Source organism: Oncorhynchus clarkii, chromosome 1 (genome assembly GCF_045791955.1).
Source record: "Oncorhynchus clarkii lewisi isolate Uvic-CL-2024 chromosome 1, UVic_Ocla_1.0, whole genome shotgun sequence".
NCBI classification, from domain to species: domain Eukaryota; kingdom Metazoa; phylum Chordata; class Actinopteri; order Salmoniformes; family Salmonidae; genus Oncorhynchus; species Oncorhynchus clarkii.
Window position 1 is genome coordinate 17,822,875 of NC_092147.1, and position 12,744 is coordinate 17,835,618.

Sequence of the window (12,744 nt, forward strand, 5' to 3'; positions counted from 1 at the left end):
ACCAAATATACTGTATATATTTTTAAACCCAGTATATACACTGTTTGACAGTAGCAGTTAGTGTTCTTATGCCTGTTTTAGTAGTTTGAATCTATAAAAGAATGCAAAGAAATCCATGCATTTTATTATCCATCCATAGGAATATGTGGTACATATAATCACATAAATAAAGTACATACGTGTGGCTCATTTCAATAAGCATAAACTTTAGGGTCAGTGCCTGGTTTACTGCATTTATTCTCCATCAAAATAGAAATGGCCTAAAGGAGACAAGAGCACCATTGACTTTCTTGGAATAACCAAGTCAACTTGGGACACAAAACAAACAAATTTGTTTGATTTGAAATGGCCTTTCGAAGACTTCTGTCTATGTTTGCACAGCACCATAGTATACACTTTAGCTTAGCATTATACTACTGTAACTTTGACATACTGTATACAACCTCCGCTGCTTTCATGCAGAACGTGCATGTCTTTATTACAAAGAGGATAACTTGTTTAATACTTACTGTAGCTAAGTACATCACAGCTCACACCTAAGAACATATGCATTGGATGATTTTAAAAAGCCAGAAAGTGCTTAAGGAAAGACAGGTGTCAATACTGACTTCAACAAAAAATATTGATACAAATCCATACATGTTACTCGTCTGGCTTGGTTATCATTGGCAGGCATATGGTAGCAGAAAATGGTCCCCTTCATCAGAGCAATTTAGGGTTAACTCCTGTAGAATCAACACAAACCAATGATAAGCAAACACATATTTCACATTCTCACTAATTAAATGTGTATATCAATTATATACAGAAAGTCTTTGTGACTTACCCAGTGATCCTACAGTTCCTGGCATGGACATAGCTTCCTGTGTACCTGATGTCACACTTCACTATGTTGTTTGAGAAATCTGACTCCTGCACTTGCATAGCTGGGTTTACCGTCACCTGAGATACATCGTGAGACAAGACGGGTCAATGACATGTTGCTAGTTTTGCTATATGTTTTGGACAACTGAAAAATGCCAGTGACAAAGAGCTGTATCTATCTGGTTTACAGTGAGCTCCAAAAGTATTGGGACAGTGACACATATTTGTTGTTGTTTTGGCTATGTACTCCAGCACTTTGGATTTGCAATGATACAATGAATATGAGCTTAAAGTGCAGATGGTCAGCTTTAATTTAAGGGTATTTTCCTCAATTTCGGGTAAAACGTTTAGAAATTACAGCACTTTGTGTACATAGTCCACCCATTTAGGAGACCAATATTATGGGGACAAATTCACTTATGTGTATTAAAGTAGTCAAAAGTTTAGTATTTGGTCCCATGTTTCTAGCTCGTAATGATTACATTAAGCTTGTAACCCTACAAACTTGTTGGATCCATTTGCTGTTTGTTTTGGTTGTGTTTCAGATTATTTTGTGCGCAATGGAAATGAATGTTGTCACAATATGGGTGTCGTGGGTGTGAAGTCAGGCGCAGGAAACAGAGAGTTCAAGGTAGTGCTCTTTAATGCACACACGGCGAACATAGGCCACCCCACGAAACACTGGGCGCTAAAAAACAAATGCCCCAAACACGGGGACTAAAACAGTCCAGCAAAAACCCACGAACAGAAACAAACACGGGGACTAAAACAGTCCAGCAAAAACCCACGAACAGGAACAGACACGGGGACTAAAACAGTCCAGCAAAAACCCACGAACAGGAACAAACACGTTCGTCTCCAACATACACAAATGTTACAACAAACAATCCCGCACAAAGAAACAGGTGGGCCGGCTGACTAATAAAGCCCAACTAATCACCACAAATGCATAACAGGTGTAACCAATAAACAGACAAGGAGGGGGAGGAAAGAATCAGTGGCAGCTAGTAGGCCTGCGACAACGACCACCGAGCGCCACCCGAACGGGAAGAGGAGTCCTGACAAATGTGAAATAATGTATTGTGTCATTTTGTAGTCACTTTTATTGTAAATAAGAATAGAATATGTTTCTAAACACTTCTACACTAATGTGGATGCTACCATGATTACAGATAGTCATTAATTAATTATGAATAATGATGACAGACACACAAATATCATAACGCCCAAAAATGCTTACCTCCCCTGTTATTGTAATGGTTAGAGGTTAGCAGATCTTGGGGGTATGATATTGTGCGTCTGTAACTTTCTCACTCATCATTATTCACGATTAATTCAGGACTATCCGAATACTAAACTTTTGACTATTTTACTACACATATAAGTGGATTTCCCCCAATACTTTTGGTCCCCTAAAATGAAGGGACTATGTACAAAAAGTGATGTAATTTCTAAACGGTTCACCTGATATGCATGAAAATACCCTCAAATTAAAGCTGACAGTCTGCACTTTAACCTCATAGTCATTGTATCATTTCAAATCCAAAGTGCTGAAGTACAGAGCCAATACTGCCCCAATACTTTTGTAGCGCACTGTATATCTGTCTCTTCCTTAAAGTGGCTATAGTGTTACCTTGAGAATATAGTTTCCTGGTGGCACGTCTGTGACGTCAATCCACTGACAATCAATGTTGGCATTGTAGGTGTCATAGCAACCAGGACCCAATCCCTGTACCAAACATGTGATTAAAAACATATAACAAACTGATCGGTTGATCGATTGATCAATTAAACTATCAGAACCTGTGTGTGTGCTGTGCAGGCGAAGCGTCGGCGGACTCCCGGGTCACAGCTCGTGTCCTCCAGACAGAAGCTGGCCTTGTGTCCCTCTGCCACCTTCCTGCCTGTGATGACATCCAGCAGGTCATAGTTACTGAAGGCCTCCATGCTGTGGTAGTGCTGGTGGCAGCTGTGCCATTCCCATTGGTGTCTGGGTTTGACTGGGAGGAAGTCGGCAGTCCCCTGGTTCTTCACCCTCTGAGGAAACCTCAGTAGAGTCCTGTAGTCGATGTCTCTGACACCTGGTCGATACGCTGACCTTGGAGGAGAGAAATTAAAAATACAAATAACAGACTGTACATAATGACTAGGGTCAGGAGTTTTTCCTGACAATGTCATCTGACCATAACTTTCTTGGTCAGAAAAAACTCCTGGCCCCAATTATTACAGGTAAGAGCATGGACCGTCATTTGAATTATCATTAATGACAGCTTAATAACAAGTTAGTAACAGTTCACGTATTATGCTTTAGAAGACACTGAGGAGGAGGCTTGAGGTGTATTTGGGACAGTTTAACATTCACCTCAGGAATCCACAGCCTTTCATTTGAAGTTTATTTTACTTGGCAGAGCAGAGATACAGAGGGAAAAATCGAGGTCGGCTGCCAGATTGTATGGTACTGTCATCATACTGTTATTTCCAAATGGGCCAGTGCCAAGGAAGTCTGGTCGACACAACCTGCCTGATGTCTAACACTAATCAAACAAATGACTGTATATGTCAAATATTATTAATTTGTGTAATAATACATTGATGATGCCAATATAAATGTTTTAGTGGTATTGATCTTACACATTGATATGTGTAATCAATAATAAAACATGAACTCCTACCGTGACAGACAGTTTTCCTCCCCTGCACATCTCAGGGCATACATCTGTACCCGTTGAATATAAGAAGCAGCTTGGATATAGTAGGGGTCAGGGACAAGGTCTGGGAGACCTGGGGAAAAGGAATCACAATCCATCCGTGTTAGCTGTATGATTTACAAGGGTGTGTGAGGGTTGTTGTAACCTACCACATTTATATTTTTATCAACAAGAGAGTCTGAAGTGTTTTATGTATTGTTTGTAATATTCTGTACTTTTATCTGGATGTAAAAATATGTCTGCATAATGCAAAGCAAATGGCCCTGGGTAAAATAGAACACCCTACTATATAAAATATAGAAAAGCTAGCCTAATTTTCACATACTGTCTACCTTACCGTTCTGAAATAATCTGGTGCCATAGCCTGTTCCCGGTGGAAGACGCACAGGTTCTCTGGTTCTTCCGTTATAAAAAACAGAATTTTGGTGGTTTTTATTTGGGTCCGTGGGATCATCATCATAATCACCTATCATATTATTACTTTCAACCCTCCTCGGTTGCTGGGGCAGCGAGCGAGTGATGTGCGCCTCCACGCCATTGTTAGAAAGCGCACTCAGCGCAGTTGGAGATGTATTTGATTCTGGAGCTGGAATGCGTCTGGATGAGGGAATAGAATCCGCTGCTTGGGCAATGCGCTGGGCGCGTTGTCTGTTGTCTGCATCCTCGGAATTATTCACGTAGCCAGATGTGGGTGGGTGGGCTGATGCTTCTGGGGTCTCATTTCGCGCTTGGCTCTTGCCCTGATCATGCGCATTCTCTGCGCTTCTGACCGGTGACACAGAGACCTGTCGCCGAACTGGCAGGCTGACATCAACCCGAGTTGTGTTTCGTCCTCCCCTCGGTATCCCACTGCCTGAGAACTCCTGGAGAGCCCCGAAATCAGTACCGTTGGAAGTGGAACCGGTGCCTCCTTGGGGAGGGGGACGCTCTCCTGGGTATCCCGCCACCGGCACCGTGTCCCTCGGGGAAGGTGGGTGACGTATATAGAAATCATTATTGGTGGTCAGATAGAGCTGAGCAGGTAGTTTCCTCGCCTGTGCCGGTGCGAGATATTCAGACCCCGTGCTGAGTAAACTATACATCCGACCGTTGTTCTCCCATTGGATTCTGTGTCTCCATGGCCCCAATCGCGCACGTAAATGGTGCTGTCCAGTGCTTAAACTAACCAGAACATAAAGCAGGCAAAAAAGTAGAAAGGAAAACCTCTCCATGGCAAAAAGTATCGCAGCTACACAAAACACTTCGTAAATTTGTCACTTCAGTAAAAATGTAATCTAAGTGATGCTGGGGTACGGGTGATGTTTTGTACACACTTGATTCTGTCAGGGAGTTGCGCACCACATCTCCATAGTGAAATTCAGGTGAACTACTTGGAGTGGAAATGTAGGCACTCACTTTCATATAATTAGTTTGTCTACGTATGCACAGAGAGGGGCAAGGGCTTATTTTACAGACACCATGTTTAACTTAACCGTTTCGCCACCATATCGGGCGTGCTATTACAACTAAGCTATTTGTTCAGTAGGCCTATAAGTAAATTTTCCGCATAAGCGGTAGCCCTTTCTCAGAGCACGTTGAGATTTTTTGCTGAAAATGCAAGATTACATTTTTTTTTTAATTAAGTGGTTTTAGTAAAAACAAATGTGTCCCTGATTAGTCATCCAACTTTTTTGTCTATTTCTTTTGCGTCATGACGCAATGACCTCTTGGCAATTGGGAACTTCACAACAACTGACTGATAGTCATCATAAGCAATACGTTCTATACGTGGATTAAATTGAAACCTTCATAATAGGGGAATAGAAAATGTGTTTTATAATAGGTGCTATTTGCATCATGAAAATAAGCACACATGCAGGTGGCGCGCGCTGCTGCTGCATGGCTCTTTGAGATCCATTCACCCTGTTTATTTTAACGGTAAATGCCACATTGGAAAAGCACACAGTGGGGCGGGCCTTGTATTACCTCACACCACCTCTCTGAAATACAGAACCATGCAGCTGAGGGATAAGAATAGGGGTTATCGAGTTCTGTTTCTCTTTGACTCTCCACTCTGGTCCCCCGATTACCTCACGTCTGCCACCTGATGGCAGTGGGCCTATAGGGAAAGTATTTACTGAGTTTAAAAAACACATTGCGCCTGACCTGGTTAAGGAAAACTACACAATTCCTGCCATACGACCTATCGTCAAGTCTACCGCAGTGTCGTTCTAAAGAAGGCTGCATCCGTTGTATAAAAGCAACAGACCACGTTGTTCAACTGGTCACCAGTTATTCTACCTCGAGTTGAATACGAAATAAAGTAGTAAGTAATTAAATAAATTAAGTTTTGTGGTCTATCAAAACACATGCAAACATGTAAAACAAATGTTTTTATTGGCACACTAGATAAAAAGTAGGCATACATGCCTTCAGGTCAAACCAGGTATTTAAAGGTCACAGCAGAGATTTGTAATACAAACATCTGACCATGTAACTTACCTCAACTATGTAGTTTACTTTTTGTGGTTACCATACCGTTCACTTTTTATGTCGTGTTCTTCTGTGCACTCCAATGAAGGATAACAGAGGTGATGTCCGCAGCTCCGAGGACTAATTCAAAAGCGTTGCAAAACCTCCCTTGTACTTCATCCAAACTTGATTTGTTTTCTTTGGAAAGGAAACTACTGGTAAACTCTACAATACATGCTGCTACCAACGTCAGGTGTAGTTCAGCATTAAAGCGCATTGGGACACCAAACCCATCATGGATATACACACAACGGAGTGGCTATACACAAATGCAAGGTGAAGTACATCTCAAATAAAGCTCTATCTTTCGATCTCAATCCATAATGGATTTTATTAACCTTATAATTAACAATCTTATTACTCAACAATAATCCAAACAGCAGGCTAATCTTCTACAATTAACTACAAATCCCAATGACAGAACTTGGTTCCAATGTTGCCCATATGAAATGGAACTAATCTACAGTCACATCTTATCAAGCTGCCAAGTAAAAATGGCAAGATAATTATTTATCAATTTTCAAGGGAGTATTGCAAATTGTGCAGAGTAGGGACTCATTTACTTCTGAATGATAATGCCAATGCCAGTCTTTCAGATGGCCAATGCCTATGCTTAAGGTTTTAAATACATGACTTTACCCAGACGTGAACTGTGGTTACATAAGACCGTGAAACTGATTGGTATCTTACTCAATGGCTCATGATGATTTGCCATACACTACATGACCTAAAGTATGTGGACACATACACAGGTTTTTGATGGGGTTGAGGTCGGGGCTCTGTGCAGGCCAGTCAAGTTCTTCCATACCAATCTCGACAAACCATTTCTGTATTGACCTTCTTTGTGCACGGTGGCAATGTCATGCTGAAACAGGAAAGGGCCTTCCCCCGACTGTTGACATAAAGTTGGAAGCACAGAATCGTCTAGCATGTCAGTGTATGATGTAGCGTTAAGATTTCCCTTCACTGGAAGTAAGGGGCCTGGCCTGAACCATGAAAAACAGACCCTGACCATTATTCCTCCTCCACCAAGTTTACAGTTGGGACTATGCATTGGGGCAGGTAGCATTCTCATGGCATCCTACAAACCCAGATTTGTCTTTCAGACTGCCAGATGGTGAAGAGTAATTCATCACTCCAGAGTACGCGTTTCCAATGCTACAGAGTCCAATGGCGGCAAGCTTTACACCACTCCAGTTGACACTTGGCATTGAACATAGTGATCTTAGGCTGTGAGTGGCTGCTCGGCCATGGAAACCCTTTTCATGAAGCTCCCGACGAACAGTTTTTGTGCTGACGTTGCTTCGGGAGGCAGGTTGAATTTGCTAGTGAGATTTTTACGCCCTTCACGCTTCAGCGGTCCCATTTTGTGAGCTTGTGTGGCCTACCACTTCAAGGCTGAGCGGTTGTTGCTCCTAGACCCTTCCACTTCACAATAACAGCACTTACAGTTGACCGGGGAAACTCTAGCAGGGCAGAAATTTGACGAACTGACTTGTTGGAAAGGTGGCATCCTTTTATGGTGCCACGTTGAAAGTCACTGAGCTCTTCAGTAAGGCCATTCTACTGCCAATGTTTGTCTATGGCGATTGCATGGCGGTGTGCTCAATTTTATACACATGTCAGCAACGGGTGTGGCTGAAATAGTCGAATCCACTCATTTGAACGGGTGTCCACATACTTTTGTATATATAGTTTATATCACCATGGAAGTCTTGGATGCTGTCGAACAGTGTGGACTCTTCCTGCCTCAGAGATCTGTTACTGTACACGTCAGATCTGTTACATGAAGCCTTCACGTCAGATCTGTTACAGTGCAGAAATCTTAGAATAGTCTGCAGTGAAGAGTGCTAATTGGCCCTGTCCCATGGCGGTATACAGTTCAGTAAAATACAGTATGAATGCCTGTGTGATATGAATTGCAAGATGAATAGCAAGATGATTATGTAAGCTATTGCACATGTGCTTACAATGACTCCATGACCACTTCTGTGTGATACTATTTATTAAACAGCTCAGTGTCAATATAACTCATATATCATATGTTGTGCAAGGTGACAGAGGATAGGGACAATAGGTTACCATACCATACATTTCCATGGAAAGGCAAGTGGGTTATTGTGCGTAATTGTTTCCACTCATTATATACTTAATTGAAAGGGTGTAAAGTGGCTTCATTAGAGCCTCCCCTTCCCCTGCTTTGTCCCCCTCTGATGCATTGTGGCTGGACAAGAGGCAGGCTAGGGAGCTACCTGTCAGTCAGGAGGGTAGCTTCGGGCAACAGGTCAGTTATGCTGTGGATAAGAGCATGGGGGTGTCCATCTTTGTAAAAGTAATATATCTCCTCCCCTGACATTGCGTGAATCCCAGCTCATTATAAACACACAGCCTGCCTATGTCCAGAAGCACTCAGAACCTTCCAGCAATGTGTCTGTCTTCCAGAGGGCAACCATTGCAGGGTCAGCTGGCTACAACTGGATGCGTGTCAACAGGTGGTTACTACGTAGGTCTCCTACAGGTTCCTCACAGCCCTTCCCTCTGTCAACAGGTTTTATTTAAGGTCATGGTGTCACACCCTGATCTGTTTCACCTGTCTTTGTGATTGTCTCCACCCCCCTCCAGTTGTCACCCATCTTCCCAATTATCCCCTGTGTATTTATACCTGTGTTTTCTGTTCATCTGTTGCCAGTTTGTCTTGTTTGTCAAGTCAACCAGTGGTTTTGTGTCTCAGCTCCTGATTTTCCCAGTCTCTCTTTTCTCGCCCTCCCGGTTTTGACTCTTGCCTGTCCTGACTCTGAGCCCGCCTGCCTGACCACTCCGCCTGCCGACCTGTACCTTTGCCCCACCTCTGGTTTACTGACCCCTGCCTGCCATCCGGTACCTCTGGTTTACTGACCCCTGCCTGCCATCCGGTACCTCTGGTTTACTGACCCCTGCCTGCCATCCGGTATCTCTGGTTTACTGACCCCTGCCTGCCATCCGGTACCTCTGGTTTACTGACCCCTGCCTGCCATCCGGTATCTCTGGTTTACTGACCCCTGCCTGCCATCCGGTACCTCTGGTTTACTGACCCCTGCCTGCCATCCGGTACCTCTGGTTTACTGACCCCTGCCTGCCATCCGGTACCTCTGGTTTACTGACCCCTGCCTGCCATCCGGTACCTCTGGTTTACTGACCCCTGCCTGCCATCCGGTACCTCTGGTTTACTGACCCCTGCCTGCCATCCGGTACCTCTGGTTTACTGACCCCTGCCTGCCATCCGGTACCTCTGGTTTACTGACCCCTGCCTGCCATCCGGTATCTCTGGTTTACTGACCCCTGCCTGCCATCCGGTACCTCTGGTTTACTGACCCCTGCCTGCCATCCGGTACCTCTGGTTTACTGACCCCTGCCTGCCATCCGGTACCTCTGGTTTACTGACCCCTGCCTGCCATCCGGTACCTCTGGATTATTGACCCCTGCCTGCCATCCGGTACCTCTGGTTTACTGACCCCTGCCTGCCATCCGGTACCTCTGGTTTACTGACCCCTGCCTGCCATCCGGTACCTCTGGATTATTGACCCCTGCCTGCCATCCGGTACCTCTGGTTTACTGACCCCTGCCTGCCATCCGGTACCTCTGGTTTACTGACCCCTGCCTGCCTTAACCTATATTGCCTGCCCCTGTTGGATTATTAAACCATTGTTAATTCGACGTTGTCTGCATCTGGGTCTTACCTTCATACCTGATACATGGGCTTCATTAGGGCACAGGTTACAGGTAGCATAGCAGGTAGAACTCAGGAATGTCACTTTGTTAGATGTGAGAAGTTGCTATAAGAAACTATACTATTACCATGTTCTTACCACTTTATTCTGTGTTGTAAAGTGTTGCCATAAATTAAACAAATGATGAAACCAGACAATATTCTATGCAAACAGCTCCTCTTGTCATCTGTAATCAGATATTTACATTTATTTCAAACAAGGTGCAGTTTAGCCATTTGTTCAGATTTTTTTTGATACTTCATTGTGGTATAATAACAATGACTGTTATAATTGTTGACAAGCTTGGTAGCTATAAATGCTGATCCGTCTAGAATAAAAAGAAACGCACACCTATTAAGACGAGGTGCTGGCTAGCGGAGTAGAAAACTTGAAAATAAAAGAGAGTCGCACACTCTAGGAGCTCAGATGCAATAATTTAATTACCAACGTTTCGACAGCCAAGCTGTCTTCATCAGGGTATCAAATGATAAATTAATGATGATCCGACCATGGTCATGTAGTGACATTATTAAAACCATACAACTGTCTGTATTGGTGCTTCAATAGCTTAACCATATGCCAAACATCATACCACAAACTATTGGCATGCAGTTTCCCCTTGATTTAATACAGAATGTTGTGTACTGTAGATGCTATTCAGGCACGCATAGAATGATGGATGTACAACAAAGTTTATACACTTTTCCCTCTGAAAAGTTCCTCCAGGAAATTGTCTAGACAGGATTTGTTGTTGCTTAGGTTAAGATTTAATATAGACCTTACTGTAAAGCAGCTTTGAATAATTCAAGCACTGTTACTGTAGGGTGTGTGTGTGGAAACGCTGATTAAAGCTGGCTTATGTACCATGGACATGTGTATATTTCCATGAGATCGGTAGAAATCTTAGCAGGGTCCATGTTGGTGTTGAGAGTACAGTTCACACAACGACACCTATCACGTCCTCACGGTATGGTCTCCAGGTTACACAACACTGCAAGACACTTGGTACGTATTCATATAGGGGACATAACACAACACAAATAGTGTTGTGTCTTTAGTATAATTAAAGGTGAAGACTGTTATTTTATCAAATCAATTCTCTGTAATTATTATTAAGTGATTAAATTAATCATGTAAATGTAATTAACTAGGAAATCGGGCGACCACGGAAAATCTTCAGATTACAAATTTAGAATTTTCCGAATATAACTCTTCAGATATTTTAATATCTAATCAATTACTCTTCTATTAATTAATTATTATTACCTTCCGTCAGTCTCATTTCAAAGAATTCTTGGTTATCTGTACGAACCCAGCCTAAACCATGAATCATCCATACACCAATTGGCTTAATCATTTATTTACTAACTAACTAAATAATCACAAATGCATAAACAAACAAACAGTAGATATTGGTTACTAACAATGATAGTGAAGATCCCCTAGTGGGCTAAGCCGATATGACGTCTTGGTGGACAAAGGAAAGGGGGTGTGGACCGATAAAGGAGCGGGAAAGACAAAATGGCTTCACTACACAGTGGATCATTATATTCATTGAAATGCTAATCCTTTGCACATGAACGCTCGCTCATTCGGGAATAATTCTAATAAATATATTTACGCTCATATGTCATTGTTGTCTTCTCTGTTGGAATCGTTGGTCCGTCTGCTGGAGAGTCAGTTCATCAGAGAGTGGATGAAGGTCCGTCAGGCGTCCATTGTTCTTAGAATAGATGTTTCGGCGGTTGCCGGTATTTGCATCCCAGGTTTACATCATTTCTAGCTGCAGACTAGTAATTAGTAATTAGTAATTAGTATCTAAGATTTGCTCTTATTCTGTAAGGATCGATAGTCTCAGAGTTTAACCATTGCCAGCCGTGTAGCCAATGCACCACGTGGTATGGTTTTCTAGTCTCGGTACTCAACTATTCGCAATCACAGCTCACGCTGTGGGTTTGCTTAGTTTGAAGAGGATTTCCTCAGGATGGGTATTTATTCGTAACAATAGAAAAGGGCGGTTCCATGACGCCTGATCATGTCTGTGCTAGTGAAACTACAGAGAATTCAATTCTCTCAAATTAAAAGGTTAACATCACGTGACATCATTTCAAAACTAGTTTCATCTTTACTCATTGATTTTATAGAAGAATTAGATGCAAACTCCATAATTGAGAAAAGTACACATTCAGAGATATAGTTATGTGTGTTTCCTCTCCTCCATGAAGTCAGTGAGAGAGGGGGAAGCCACGACCTACACTCAGAAAGGGCCACGTCATGACAGTCCCCCCCTGGTGGTTTGGATCTTGTGATTATCCTGCAAGTCCCCCTCTGGTGGTTGAACTTGGTAGGCTTTCTGAAAGCGGAGCAGTCCACCACAATGATGTCCAGTTGGTGATCGCTGTTGCGGTCCCACTCTAGTGGTTTGCCTTGGTGGGTTTCCTGGAAGTTGCAAAGGACCACAGGAATGGCCAGGGGATGTCCTGGTTGATGATCGCCGTTGCGGTTCCCCCCTCTGGTGGTTTACCTTGGTAGGATTTCTGCAAATGGAACAGGCCGCCACAAGGATGGGCAGCGGGTGTCCGGATTGTGATAGCCGTTCCAGAACCGTCGTCTGGTCGTCCAGACTGGAAGATCTGGGCAGTAACTTAGGCAGATGTTAACAACGCACACACACCCACTAAATATATAATTACATTAATTCCCCAATGAATGGCGTTGTGGCACTAAGTGATTGTTGTATGGGGACTTTGTTTATGGCTCTATCACTTCCTAAATGTCAAAGGAACTGAACTGACAAGGAATGAAAGCATAAACAAAAAATGTACCAAATATAGTTATTACACCTTAAAAAGTTTTTTTTTTCATTTTTACAATTTTTTACATTGTAGAATAATAGTGAAGACATCAAAACTATG

The 12,744-nt window shown here is 42.9% G+C and overlaps 1 protein-coding gene across 1 annotated transcript; it reads right to left on the bottom strand.

Annotated features, from left to right (window-relative positions):
- Positions 1-592: 592 nt before the first annotated feature.
- Positions 593-2,871, bottom strand: LOC139415442 (protein-lysine 6-oxidase-like). Its single transcript, XM_071163534.1, has 4 exons — positions 2,668-2,871; positions 2,498-2,593; positions 827-942; positions 593-725 (listed from the first exon to the last, which is right to left on the bottom strand). The coding sequence occupies exons 1-4, from the start codon at positions 2,809-2,811 to the stop codon at positions 719-721; spliced, it is 363 nt and encodes a 120-aa protein (XP_071019635.1). The 5' UTR covers positions 2,812-2,871; the 3' UTR covers positions 593-718.
- Positions 2,872-12,744: the final 9,873 nt, after the last annotated feature.